Here is a 12509-nt window from a genome sequence, read left to right as displayed (position 1 = left end):
AGCTCAGCGCAGCGCGGCTACGGCTGCCCCAGCTCCGGGGGCACCGAAGGCGGCCCCGGCCCCGGGCACAGCTAGCCAAGGCCGGTCACGGCCCCTTTCCAACCACAGCAACCGTCCGGGGCCGGCTCTGAAAGCAACCACGGAGTCATGGCACGTCAACTCCTTTGGCGGCGGCTGCCGCCCGTGCCAGGCTCGTCCTTCCCCCGGAGAGAGACTGCAAACGAGGGTGAAAACCTGCCAAAGGGCCGGGCTCCCGGCGGGGGCGAGAAGCACGGCACGGCACAGCGGCAGCGCCCTGCCGGCCCACGGCGGGGTGGGAGGGGAGCAGAAAACCCCAAGCAGACTCGGCGCTGGCACCCGAGGAGGCCGGGCCGGGAACCGTGGGAGGAGGACGAAAGGATTCGCCCCCCCCCCGTTCCTCCCCCCTTGCCACACACAGCTGCTGCCTTGCTGCCATCCCCGCGGCAGGCGGCGGAGAGGCAGCCGCACACGTGGGAGCCTTTGAAGCTGCTTTCGCGCCCTCCCACCCACCRCAGGCTGGTGTAAGAGCACGTTGCGGCAGGCGGCGGGATCTCCCGCCTGGCGCTCGGGGCTCCGCTCCTCTCCCCGCTCGCAGCTTCGTCTCGGCGGAAGAGGGACTTTTGGCCGAGTTTCTAGGTGTCTCTCAGGCACGCAGCCGCGCGGCCAGTCCGGCACGTCAGACCTACAGCACACGCGCAGGGGAGGAGCGACACCCCATCTGGGACACCGGGAAACTCATCCCAAGACCCGGCCTTGCCCGGGACCTGGCCAGGGTCGTGCATCTGCCTCCCCCAGGTTTCCCGTGCCCRCGCAGCGCAGCGAACTCCTGGCACCGCTTGCCCTGCTGGAGCAGCGACAGCGGTGTCCGAGGGCCGCGACCACGGCCAGCGGGAAGGGAGAGGGCTCTCCGGGAAGCCTTACTGTTCTCCATGCTGCCGGGACGYCGYGATGACGGGTCCTGACCCAGGCGCRTGGTTGCAGAATAAAGCCAAGACCCTCCAGGATTTCACTGGCATTGAACAACTCGGCACGTCAGAGTCYGGCCGGATCCATGTCCCTGGGCAAGCAGCACCCGCTTTCTGCCTCCCGGCAAGGCACCCTCGAAATATCCAAGGCCTGGGAGCCCCCAGAGGCGCTGTGAGACCCAACGCGGGCAGCGAAATGGGGGGCGAGCGGCAGACCGAAAGCAGCCGGCCCTCCCAGAGCCAGCGGTTCAGTCCCCGGCGGGGCAGCCTCCGCTCCCCGTCCTTGAAGGCTTAACGCGCCGCGTTTGCTCAGCTGTCACCCTCTCTTTGCACTTGGCGCCCATTTAAACAAAAAGCTTCACCACTCCCTCCAGGAAGGCAAACAGCGAGCCGGGCTCCCGTTCCCTTCCACGACGCACGGAGCCCTGGGTCCTGCCGGGGCGCTCAAGCTCCTTCCTCCGACAAAACAGCCCTCGGCACCCTCTCGAGCGTCCCCCCCTCCCCGGGCAGCCCTCCCCCTTTCCCCCATCCCTCCACCTCTYGCCTCCCCCAGGAATCGCAGCTCGCTGCCTCCCGGGCTACCGCGGCCRCCCTGGCCCGGCCGACCGGCTCACTGGGAGCGAGCGCGGCCAGCCAGGGAGGTGATTGATGGCCAGGGAGAAAGGCCAAAGCCGCAACGGGTCGTTTCACAATTTCAATTAAGCTCCGGAGTGCTCAGACACGGAGGGGAGGGGAGAGAAAGCGAGAGGAGGAAATTAGAGAGAGGGACGTTTCTCCTGCCGCCCTGGGGGAAACCTCGGCCCAGGCTCGGCTGGGGTGGCGGGACCGGCCGGAGACACGTCCCCTCCTCGGTTGCACAAGCGACCACGGCAGCGTCCCGACACCCCCTTCRCGCAGGGGGGACGCCAGCCCTCGCCTGCCCTTCCCCTCCCGCCGCTGCCCCCAAACCTTCCCCCTGCCCACCCCGTAATAACAGGTGCCGCGACCCACTTGTACGGCAGCGCTTGCGCGCGGACGAGGCTGCGCCCGGGGAATATTAAACACCGCGGCCCCGAAGCTCCCGCGGCCGGGACTGGCGCTCGATTCTTGCTTACGTACAGCAACTTTTTTAGGCACAGGGAGTCCCAGAGGGCTCGTCACAGAGCCGCAGCTCCGAATCCTCCGAGACAGCCCAAGGACTCTTAGAGGGATTTTAAAAACCAGCATCTCCGCCTGTCGCACAGGAGAGGCGCTTTGATGAGTGGCAAGCGCAGCAAATGCTCCGCTTGTGCGGCATCGCAGCGGCAGGAGGGAGAGGAGCATGTATCGGACAGGGAGCAGCGCTGCCCTCCGTGGAGGGGCCACGCGCCCCCGGGGCCGCTTAAAGCCCGCACGGCGGGTTGGGGGCGCRTGAGCCCTGCAAAGGGTTTGCAGCAGCCTTGCGGGGGTTTGGGCTCTGCTCCCCTCCTTATAAAGGAATAAAGGGAAGATAAGTAGAGCCTGGGACCCAGGCTGCGCCTGCGTCTGCTTGCGGGACCGTGACGTCCTGCCGCTATTTACCACCCCGGGGGCGTCCTCCAAGCCCCTCGCAAACACAGACCTGTCTCCCTCCAGCCCCGGGACCTTCCCCGGTCCCCAAAGCGAGCAGCACTGCGCCCGGCGTCCCGCACGGGGGCAGGCGGCTCCGCGACCCAGCGCAGCTCCGAGTGGCAGGTGTGCACCGAACACCCCCAGCACCCCGACTCAGGCGGGGGGGGGGGGGGCAGCAGGCAGCCTCCCACGCCGCCAGCCGACTTGGCACGTGCTCGGAGGGAGAAGGCAGCGGCTCAGCCCTCCCAAAGGCCCAGCGATCGGCACTGCAGGGTTTGGGCCCCAGGCAAAGCTTGCCAGTAGCTGACCCAAGGGAGCTTAGCCTCAGCCTAACTTACATCGCTCAGYGCCCTGAGCTGCTCCTAATAAGTCTTAATGCTTCTTTCCCTGCCCGATTTTCCCTTCTCCCTCCCTGGGGGTGTTCCTCTCCTCCGGTTTTCCTGCACACCCATGAGCCCCCTGCCAACACGAAGCTTCGACGAGGGGGTCCTGCAGCCGCCACGCGGGCGGCCCGAGGCYGAGCGCCCCACAGCACGGCCGGGGCTGCCCCTGCCCTGCCTTCGCCGCTCGCGGGGATCAGGGGAGCTTCGGTTATTTTTTACAAACGCCTTTCAGCAGGGAGGCAGCCCCAGGTCTGTTCTGCCCGCACTAACTTCCCTCTCAGCCTCCAGGTCCAGCCGGAGTCGCACTTCCCTCGGGCTGCAAACGGAGCGYGCAGAAGGGGTTTGCTAGGTCTCCCCTTCCCCAGCACGGCTCCTTGGCATCCCCTGCCCGCAGCCCCGYGGCCCGGGCAGGATCCGTGCGGCTTCCTCCCATCGCGCACTGCTGCAAGCRCCCTTTCATTTACTTCTTCCAGTCTCCTCTTCCTCCTCTCTAGGTCTCCAGAGCCAGAAACGACCAGGGTTTTCCTAACCAGGAGGTTGTCCGCTGGCCACGCAAYGCTGCTAGGGGTCTAGGAAGATCTCTGTACGACCGCGTGGGGCTGCTGCGCTCCTAACTGCAGCTTTTCCACCAGCCCTCATTGCCTTCAGAACGCCGGGTACGCTCGTTCCCTCACGCTTGGGCTGGGCTCCCACGCGCCACCTTTTCATCCCCTCCTCGATTCCTGCAGCAGTTCTGTGGCGCCTGCGATACCCTGCTGCCCTTTGGGATCCCGAACAGCAAGCAACTACCCCTGCCCACCACCGGCAGCCCCAGGTCCGCGCGACGCCTCGGCCGGAGCGACRGGGCGCCTTCCCCCATCTCGCAGCCCAGCCCACCAAAACGTTCAGCACGGATTGGGCCTGAAATTCATCCCAGCTCACGCTTGCAGCTGACCTTTCCGAGAGCACATGAAAGAACAGCTCTGCTGAAGGGTTAAACATTACCAGACTGAAATTCAAGGCTTGACGATTGGTTCCAGCCGACCGGCTCAGCCGATAATTTTTCACAAGATAAATACGGCCAGGAGCGAGTGGCAATTGCTAAAGACCCTTTGCGGCAGCATCCCCCAAGCGGCATTGCTTTCTCCCCTGCCRTGATTTCCTTTCGCCCTTCCCCGCTTGCCGTCCCACGCTTCGGGGCGCCCGGAGCCCGAAGGGAACCCGAGCCCGGCTGGGAGGATCATTTACAGCTCCATCGGCAAGGGYTGGATTCGCGCTCCCGCCTCCAGCCGCCGTGTAACTCGTACACCGGAGTTCAGAGCCAGTATTCACACCCCCGGCTTGGACGCACAACAGTCCCCGCACCGGAGCCCAGTGCCAGGCCTCGCGCCCAGGACACAGYGAGGCGCAGAGGGCGGAAACGCACAGCGGGACAGATGGGCCGCGGCAAGAGCGCCCGCGTCTCCGCGCCAAGGTACTTACTGCTCTTGGATGCTTTGATCTTGGCCACCAGTTTCTGCACGCCAGGTACGTCCCCGTTTTTCACAGCCTGAATCAGCTCCTGCTCTCGCCCCATCATGGACAGGTCGGAGCGACAGCGGCGCGGAAGGAAGAAGTCCTCAGATCCCCGTGGTTTATATAGCCATGGGAATAGGCCTGTAATTCCTCAAAACACACTCGGATGGGAGGCGAAATCCAGCAAGAGAGATGCTTTACAATCCCCCGGGACATAAAAAAAAGACAGAAGTCGTCTCTCTGCTAACAGCGGCCAGTCACTTTCCGCTTCGGGAAGAGTGAGACCCGGATGGAGTTTCCTTGAAGAACATGCAATCAATTAAAAGGAGAAATAGTTCAGTGCGCGGGGAGCGACTCCTGGCAGCAGCAGGGCCCCACGAGACAAAGCGAGGCGGCGCGGGGCAGGCGAGCCGGCAGAGTTTGCATGGGGACGCCTCTGGCCTCTCAGCTGAACCTGCGCAAAGCTCCCGCAGACGGAGGTGTCATGTTTGGCTTCCCTCGCCAGGCTGTGCTGTGCTGATGAGTCCCTAATTCTTCCCAAAGGGATTATGGGCTCCTCACCATCTGGAAATTATGAATCCTCCCTCTCTCTGCTGCTCGTTAGCCCCCTCATTCCGGCATTCCTCTTGGCGACGGTCCTGCCTCCGCTCCCGGCCGCGCGGCAGCCTCTGTGGCAGGAGGACGGCACAGGAAAGCCGGTACCTGCAGAGGGGAACAGCAGAGTCAGGCTTCAAAGGCTCTTTACCGCCCGGCRCCGTCGAAACGCTCCATCGCGACAGCTTCCGTATCCGCGCCGAAGAACAAATACTTTGACTATATTTAGTCCTGGCGGGACTTGGCTCATCCGCACGTTAACAGGAGAGGGAAGAACCTGCAGCGAAAACCTCCAGAAGTCGCTGCCGTGGGGCGACCCCGAGCACAACAAGCTGCACGGCAAAGTGATGCCACTGCCCTGGGGGGGGGAGCGGGGCAGGGGCGCAGCCTCACGCMCCTGTGCCCCGTGGGGCCAGGCATGGCGCGCCCGCCCTAGAGACGCTGCGTGGGCTTGGGGGATGATGGCTCCCGCCCTCCTCTCCCCTCCCAGCAACAGCACCCAAATAGACGCTTGGCCGAAGTCCTTTGCCCTGCTGGGACCCATTCAGCCTGCCCAGCACCCTTCCCTTCTCTGTGCAGGCACCGGCCCTCCGAAATAACTGTGAAGGTCAGCCCCCCAGGACCCCAGATACCCTCTGTAGCTGGCACAGGAGCCCTCCTGGGCCCACTGCTCGCAGGCGAGGAGCTGAGCACGACCCAGTGGCACAGCTGGAATCAGAGCAAGGAGATCAAAACCACTAGCAGAGCTGCYGCCAAGCACCTCCTGGCCTGCACAGGGACACAGGCAGGGAAGAGGCAGCGGAGAAGGGGCTGCCATCACCCCCGAGAAGGGGCACGGGGCCCMGCTGCAGCCACGTACCCCTTCCAGCCCTCTCCTCTCTCTCTGTGCTTGTGTGGCCAGGCAGAGCGGCTGGCAAAGCCTCCTGGTTTGGGGCCACGCATCCGCCAGGCTCCTCCAAAGCCTGGGGAGGGGCGCGTGCGGGAGGACGGGGAAGGGAGCACGGTCTGCCAGGCTGTCACCAGATAGCCCCGCGCCTCCAGCCGTGCCGATCCGGGCCAGATTAGAACCGGCGACCTAGCGCGAACCGGCTCTGGTTTCCCCCGGGTCGGCTGCTCGCTGGAGCCGTGCCCTCCCTGCCATCGCCCTTCCCAAAGGGCTCGCGCTCATCCTCAGCCATTTATGTAACGCTGAGCGTCGCTTCCTCTGAGCAATCGAGGTCGTCGTTCCGAGGAAGGAAACCGCGTAAGGAGAGGGAAGGCGACRGCAGGAGGAAAAGCATCCATTGCGGTTGGGAGGATGAGCCCATGGGGTGACCCAGGCGCCCCGGGGTCCCCACCCACAGCCTCGCCAGCAGCAGGCTGGCTTCCCCCCAGAGCAGCGTTGCTTCCCCCCCCAGCAAGCCTGGCAGCCGCACGCACCAGCCCGCTCGCCAGCGCGGGCCCCCCGTGCCAGCTCCCGCGGGCTCCCCAGCGCTCCCAGCCATTCCCGGGGTGCAGGCGGGAGCGGGAGGGGCGACTCTCCTAACTCCGTGCGGCCAGCTTAGCTTCTGGGACAAGGGGATGCTGAGACTCCCACTGCGAGGCTGGAGATTATTCCTCGCTTTCGTGTCCCCCCCCGCCCGTGGCCGCCAGCTCGGGGTTTGTTTGGCCGCCRAGTCCCCCCGCGCGAGGCTACTCAGCGCTTTGGTACCACGCACGGAAGCTGCTGCTGGCTGAGGTCGGCTGTCACCTCCCCACGGCCTGGGGCGCCAGCACAGGCTTATCTCTATTACAAAAAAGTTTCAGCCACTTGACTCAAGCTAACCTGCCACGAGCGTATCGCCTCCCGAAATCTTAAGCATTGCACTATCTTCAAAGTTACTTTATTTAATCCAGGGTGCCTTATCCAACTTCAAGTTGCTCTCTGAGCACAGAAAAAGCACGCAGGAGGACATCGAGGCTGTTTGCTCACTTAGTAAAGAAGCCCACGGGGCCTCACTCAGGAAAGAGCCCCGCACTACTGCCCACCCCTCCTGGAGCCCGAGACGCGGTAAATAACTCGGAGGCACCGAGAGCTCCGAATACCACCCTCCACCTCCTCGGCCTCGCCGGAGAGGAGCGGCAGCAAGGTAAGGCTCAGCAGGAACACACAAAGCTGGAAAAGCAACAGCAAACATCCCTCCCACCCGCGCAAATCTGAGCCTCCAGCCCAGGAATTCACCTGGAGAACCAAAGTATCTGAACTATTCCCGCAGCCAACAACAACGCCGGGAGAAGGAGGAAGAGGAGAAAACCAAAACCAAAACAACCAGGTAAGCGAAGAAGGGGAGATGCTGCAGAGGAGCGCGCCACAGCCGGAGAGACTCGGGCGCGAAGGGCAGCGGTGGCGGAGCCTCGCCGGCCCCGGGGAGACGAGGCCGCCGCGGCGCGGGGCGGCCCCGCTGCGGGCTCCGGGGCGCCGCTGGCGGCTCCGCGCGGCCCCTTCGCCCCCCGGACTCACCTCTCGGGGCGCTTCCAGCCCGCCGAGCCGGGAACCGAGCCGAGCCGAGCTAAGCCGAGCCGAGCCAGGCAGTACAATGCAGCGCTAAGCCGAGCCAAGCCGGACCAAGCCGAACCGAACTGTGCCGAGCCGAACAGCACAAAACCGAGCCGGACCGTGCTGTTCTGTTCGGTGCGGTGCGGTGCCGAGCCGGACCGGACCGGACCGCGCGGGACTTAGCCGAGGCGAGGCGGGCGGCGCGGCCCCGGAGGCGGCGCGGCACTCGGCGAAGTCCCGCTCGGGCCGGCCCCGTCCCGGCAGGAAATCCCTCCCCGGACCGGCCTGATTGGAAAAGCCCGGCGGCTCGTGCGGGCGGGGCAGCGCCGCGGCTGCTGTCACTCACCGCGAGGCGCCGGCCGATTTGGCAGCGCCGCGGCAGCCCCGCGCCCCGCACCGCGCCCCGGCCCGCGGCGGCTGCCGGCCCGCTCCCCGCTCCCCGCTCGGCGACGGCTTTAAGGCGAGCGGCTGCCTTTGAACGGGGCCCCGCTGGGCGAACCCCCGCCCCGGCACCGGCCCCGCTGGGCGACCCGTCCCGCTCCGGTGCTCTGCGGCCGCGGGGATGCCCGGCCCCGGGGGAGGCAGGAGCCGAGCGGAGCCGGCCGGGCGCGCTGCCCTCGGCCCCGTAGCGCCCCCCCGGCGCCCCAACCTGCCCCAGCAGGCGGGAGGCCCCCGCAGCGGGGAGGGGGCGCTCGGGCCCCGCCTGGGCTCCCCGCAGAGCCCGCTGGGCGCAGGCCGCGGCCCGGGAGCCCCCAGCCTCCGAGAGCGCCCCGGGAGGCCGCCCGGGCAGCAGCGACGGCAGGGGGCCCACCTGGGCACCCAGGCACCCAGCACCCGGGCACCCAGCACCTGGGCACCCAGGGGAGCAAAACCCACTGACCCTCGGCTCTCCCAAAGCATTAAAACCACCCCAAACTACCCTTTTCTGCCAATCCTTGTCAGCAACAAAAGAGCTCAGTGCTCCCCCAAGAGCAAGGTTCTCTTAAAACAAGGGATTGCCTAATAAAGCCGGACAGCTTTCGCTGCGTGATACCCCTGGATTATCATCAGCTAATCAGATTAAAAACACACCAAGGCTTTGGTTTTATTCACAAGGCGCCCAGTCCCCAGCTCTCCGGGGGAGCTGCAAATATCCAGCACCTCTTAGGATCAAGCCTGGAGATGTTTCACCAAATTATGGTTTCTTGAGCAATCTCAATCGGGGGGATCCTCAGYGAGGAGGAGGAGGAGGAGGAGGRGGAGGAGGAGGAGGAGGAGGAGGAGGAGGAACTGACGTTTCAAGACACACCCAGTCTTTTCAGGCTTGGAATAAAGAGATTATTATGCACATCTAATTATAAATGTCAACATTTTACGGCTGCTGTTTTGAAGCGTGAAGCTATAAGTAGTCCTGCTAGGAAGCGCTGTGAAGCGAAAGGCCTTGTTAGTCCTTAAGTGATTTTTGCCAGAGCTTGTAAAGCAGTGACATTTATAATAATCCCCTGAATTTATATAGCACCTCTTGTCCTTTTAAGGATCTTAATTAAGCTTTGCAGCTCCCGGAGCACAGACTAAACCCGCTTTGCAAAGAGAAGAACAGGCTCCACTTTACACCAAGCTCGTGTCCCGCGTCGCTGTCTCTCACAACGGTAGGACTTTTCCACCCGAAAAGCCTGGTGCGGGCACGCAGTTACACTGCAGAAAAGGCACTTTTCACCGGTATTCCCACGTGAAGGTTATACCACTCCAGTTAGGCTCGCGTGGTTAAATCTGGGTAATTTAAGCTTTAATCTCTGCTGTCTCACAAGCCTTTTGAACAGAGGGTGCCAGTGCAGAGTCTGCCCAGATTTGCGGGATATTCACCCTTTCCAGCACAGCTGCTGAACGCTAAACCATGCACCGGCACTCCCGACGCCACGCTTTGGCTCGACACCTTTGGCTTACGGTCCTTGCCTGAAGGCAGACGGCAGCAGGAGGATTAGAAGTCGGTAGCCTTGATTTCCTATCCCGTACCGTGTAGCTTTGCATTTAACTCTGGGGGGTTAAACAGCTCTTTCATGATTCTCAGCGAAAAGATCTGTTAACGGCAGTGGCCTGGAGCTGAGACCTGTCCTGGCTGCAGAAGTGGCCGAGGCCTGGGATAACGTTTATTTTTCACGGGCCCCCAGATCAGGCGCTAGGAAAGTTGATCTGCCATAAAGGAAACTACACACAAAATTCTCTCTCATGCACAGTTTTTCTGCAGCAAAGGGGAGAGGGGAGTCGCTTAGCTCCATCCTGCAGGATCCGTCCTCTGCCTGCTCCCCGCCCCAAAGAAACGCCTTTTAACGCTGTGCTGTGCTTATGCACAGGAGCAAGACRTTTGTCCGTGCATTTGGGGGGTGTTTTGAAGGGCCGGCACATTTGGGAGGCCTGTGAAGAGCTCTGCCCTACCCTGAGACCTGGCAACCCATTTCAGAAAGGGGCCAGAGGGAGCATTCACCGATGTCCCTTGGATTTGGGTGTGGAGCTGCCGTGACCGTCCAGCTCTGGATCTGGGACAGGCTGCTCGGCTTCAGCAGGGACTTCGCTCCAACTTGCAGCTGCTCAGGTCAATGTTGCCATCTAGAGGCTCATGCTACAACCATCTTCTCCTTGCAGGGTGCTGGGGAAGATTTTTTAAATTCCAGGCAGCATTTAAAAGTAGCTTTTGGGGGGTGGGGAGTGGGAGGGAGAAGCGGAAACGTTGCTCCTACAGTTGATACATTTTGACTCAAAATATCACTGCCCAGCTTTGCTGGATAGCCCTAGCCCATGTCCTGGGCGGTTGATTGATGGCCACAGCTCATCTCTGCTCTTCTCAGCCTCAGCAGCTGTTCGAATCCCTCCTCTCTCCTCTGAGATCGACCTTAGTTGTTCCCCAGCCGCCCGTCGTCAAAATAAAACGATGTGTTTGCTGCCGGGGCAAGAGGAGACCTGCCTTGCTGACGGCAGAAGGCCCGCGGTGGGGTCTGCAGCATCTCTGCCTGTCAGCGCCAGTTCCAGGTGAGGCCGGGACAGACGCGGCTCGAAGTCCTCAGAGCGCGAACTTCCCACTTCCAGATTTCGTCCGTGAAAGCCAAACTTGGAAAGCTGACGGCGATTCCAGCCCCACCTAGCGGGAGCAAAGAACCGGGGGGAAGGCGACGAAGGTCGAGACCAGACATTCAAAACATTTTAAGTATGTTATGAAAAAGCCTGATGGAGATGTACTTTTTTCCTTCCCCCCAATTCAGCTATGGCTCAGGCGCTGCCTGGCTTCTCCTTTCCCCGCTGTTTAAAATCACAGAAGAGAGACCCAGCTCGCAGAGCTTGACCTGAAGACCTGCTGCTGTTTATCCAAAAAATCCCGGTTGCTCACCCAGTTCCGATCTCCCTTGGTGCGACACCATGAGAAGCCCCTGAACTTCAGTTCCCAGAGCCTCAACTCCTCTACAGAGCAGTTACCCACACGCAACGGGGGTTTCGGGGGCTCGCGGGACTCACAGCAAGTCGGCCCAAGCTCCCTTCCTGCTCCCTGACACCAGAACCGTCTCAGCTCAGAGCAACATGCTGGCGCCACCATCCAGTGCCCGAGAAACCAGGAAAAATCAGTCACCCGATCCCACAGAGCCCCATGCTCATCCCACCTCGCTCTGCACCTTTGGCTTGCCCTTTCCCACCGACACAGGCAGAGGGGGGATCCTGCTAAACAACGAAGATGCTGGAGCCGGGTATCCCCTACATGGGTAGGATTGCTTTCCCAGACAGGCCTGGAGACACTGATGCCAGGACACTTCTAGTTCAGAGTCAAAATGGGGCTGTAGCCGGGTATCCGGACACCCACCTGGATAACAACGCCTGCACAGAGGCTGCAGCACCCCAAATTTGTGTTGTGTTCTCTTTCCCGGGGGTATGAAGGTGGGGGATGAAGCACAGCTTCATCACTGAGGTCTCCAGGTACCTCCGGAGATGGAAGACTTGGACCTTCTCCTGTCCCCAGGGTGTCTGCTCAGCTCCATCTTCTCGTGCTCCGGCTGCCCAGCAGACACCAGCACTTTCTTCCCTCAGCTGCTCCCCCATCACCGGGTGGGAGGACGAGCTGCTCCATTCCTGCTTTCCCAAATGGGTTGCTGGCCAGGGATTTATCTGGTACAGGCTTTTCCTGCACCCAAACAGAAGATGGGGAAAGGCAAGCAAAGAGGCTTCACAGCGGGGCAGGAGCCTGCAGGAAGCCAGGCTTGAACCACAGGACGGGGGAAGGAACRGGTTCTCCTCAGTCGATCAGGTTATGGCAGAAGGCAGGTGATTGCCTGGGTTTAAACACATTCAGGGCTCAGGGAGGCGCCGGGAGAGCAGATGGAGGGTCCGAGCCCATCCAGGAGCCCCTGGTGCAGCTCTCGGAGGGTCGCACCTCGAGCCCCGGCCTTGTCAAGGAGGGGCGCACACAGGGCACCAAAGGGCGCCGGGTGCCCCACTGCGGACCGAGCCCAGCAGGACGCTGGTCCTTTTCGTAAGCAGCCCAGCAGGTCTTGGTCCAACTTCATGTCCCATCCGCAGGGACACAGTGAGCCTCCTCTTTCATACCTCCCCCTGCTCGAAGTCAAGGGCAAAGCTGGAGAAGGAGGGGATCAGCCCTCTGGTCGGGACCCCCTCAGGACACGCGACGTGTTTATGAATGCATTTATGCCATCACCTTTTTGAAACCTCCCTGGCAACAGCTGCTGCTGGGAGAGGTCTGCAGAGCTGAAACTAGACCTTGTCTAGGGGGTTAGATCAAGAAGGAGAAGCACTRCCTGGGAGGAGGAGGAGGAGGATGGTCCAGCAGGCAGGTGGCTGGGCCAGTTTGGCCTCCGCACCTCCTGCCCCCTGCACCACGTGCACTGCAGCCACTGCCTGTGGCCTTGGCTGGCTGCAGCAACAGGGAGGGCTTCCCTGCCGGGAGACATCCCAGGCCAGGTGCTCCCATTCCCAAAAGCCAGCATGCCTGCA

At 62.5% G+C, this 12509-nt stretch overlaps 1 protein-coding gene across 1 annotated transcript in view; it reads right to left on the bottom strand.

Annotated features, from left to right (window-relative positions):
• The window catches only part of CASKIN2 (CASK interacting protein 2), a 28698-nt gene extending 24174 nt beyond the window's left edge, over positions 1-4524 (bottom strand). The window contains exon 1 of the mRNA XM_026090474.1: positions 4400-4524. Coding sequence (XP_025946259.1) covers positions 4400-4496 — 97 coding nt within the window. The 5' untranslated portion in view covers positions 4497-4524. The remainder of the gene's footprint in view (positions 1-4399) is intronic.
• Between the last annotated feature and the right edge of the window lie 7985 nt (positions 4525-12509).

The sequence above is a fragment of the Apteryx rowi genome, unplaced genomic scaffold, assembly GCF_003343035.1.
Source record: "Apteryx rowi isolate R43461 unplaced genomic scaffold, aptRow1 scaffold_86, whole genome shotgun sequence".
Classification (NCBI taxonomy): Eukaryota; Metazoa; Chordata; class Aves; order Apterygiformes; family Apterygidae; genus Apteryx; species Apteryx rowi.
This window is presented reverse-complemented; position numbering and strand designations above follow the sequence as displayed.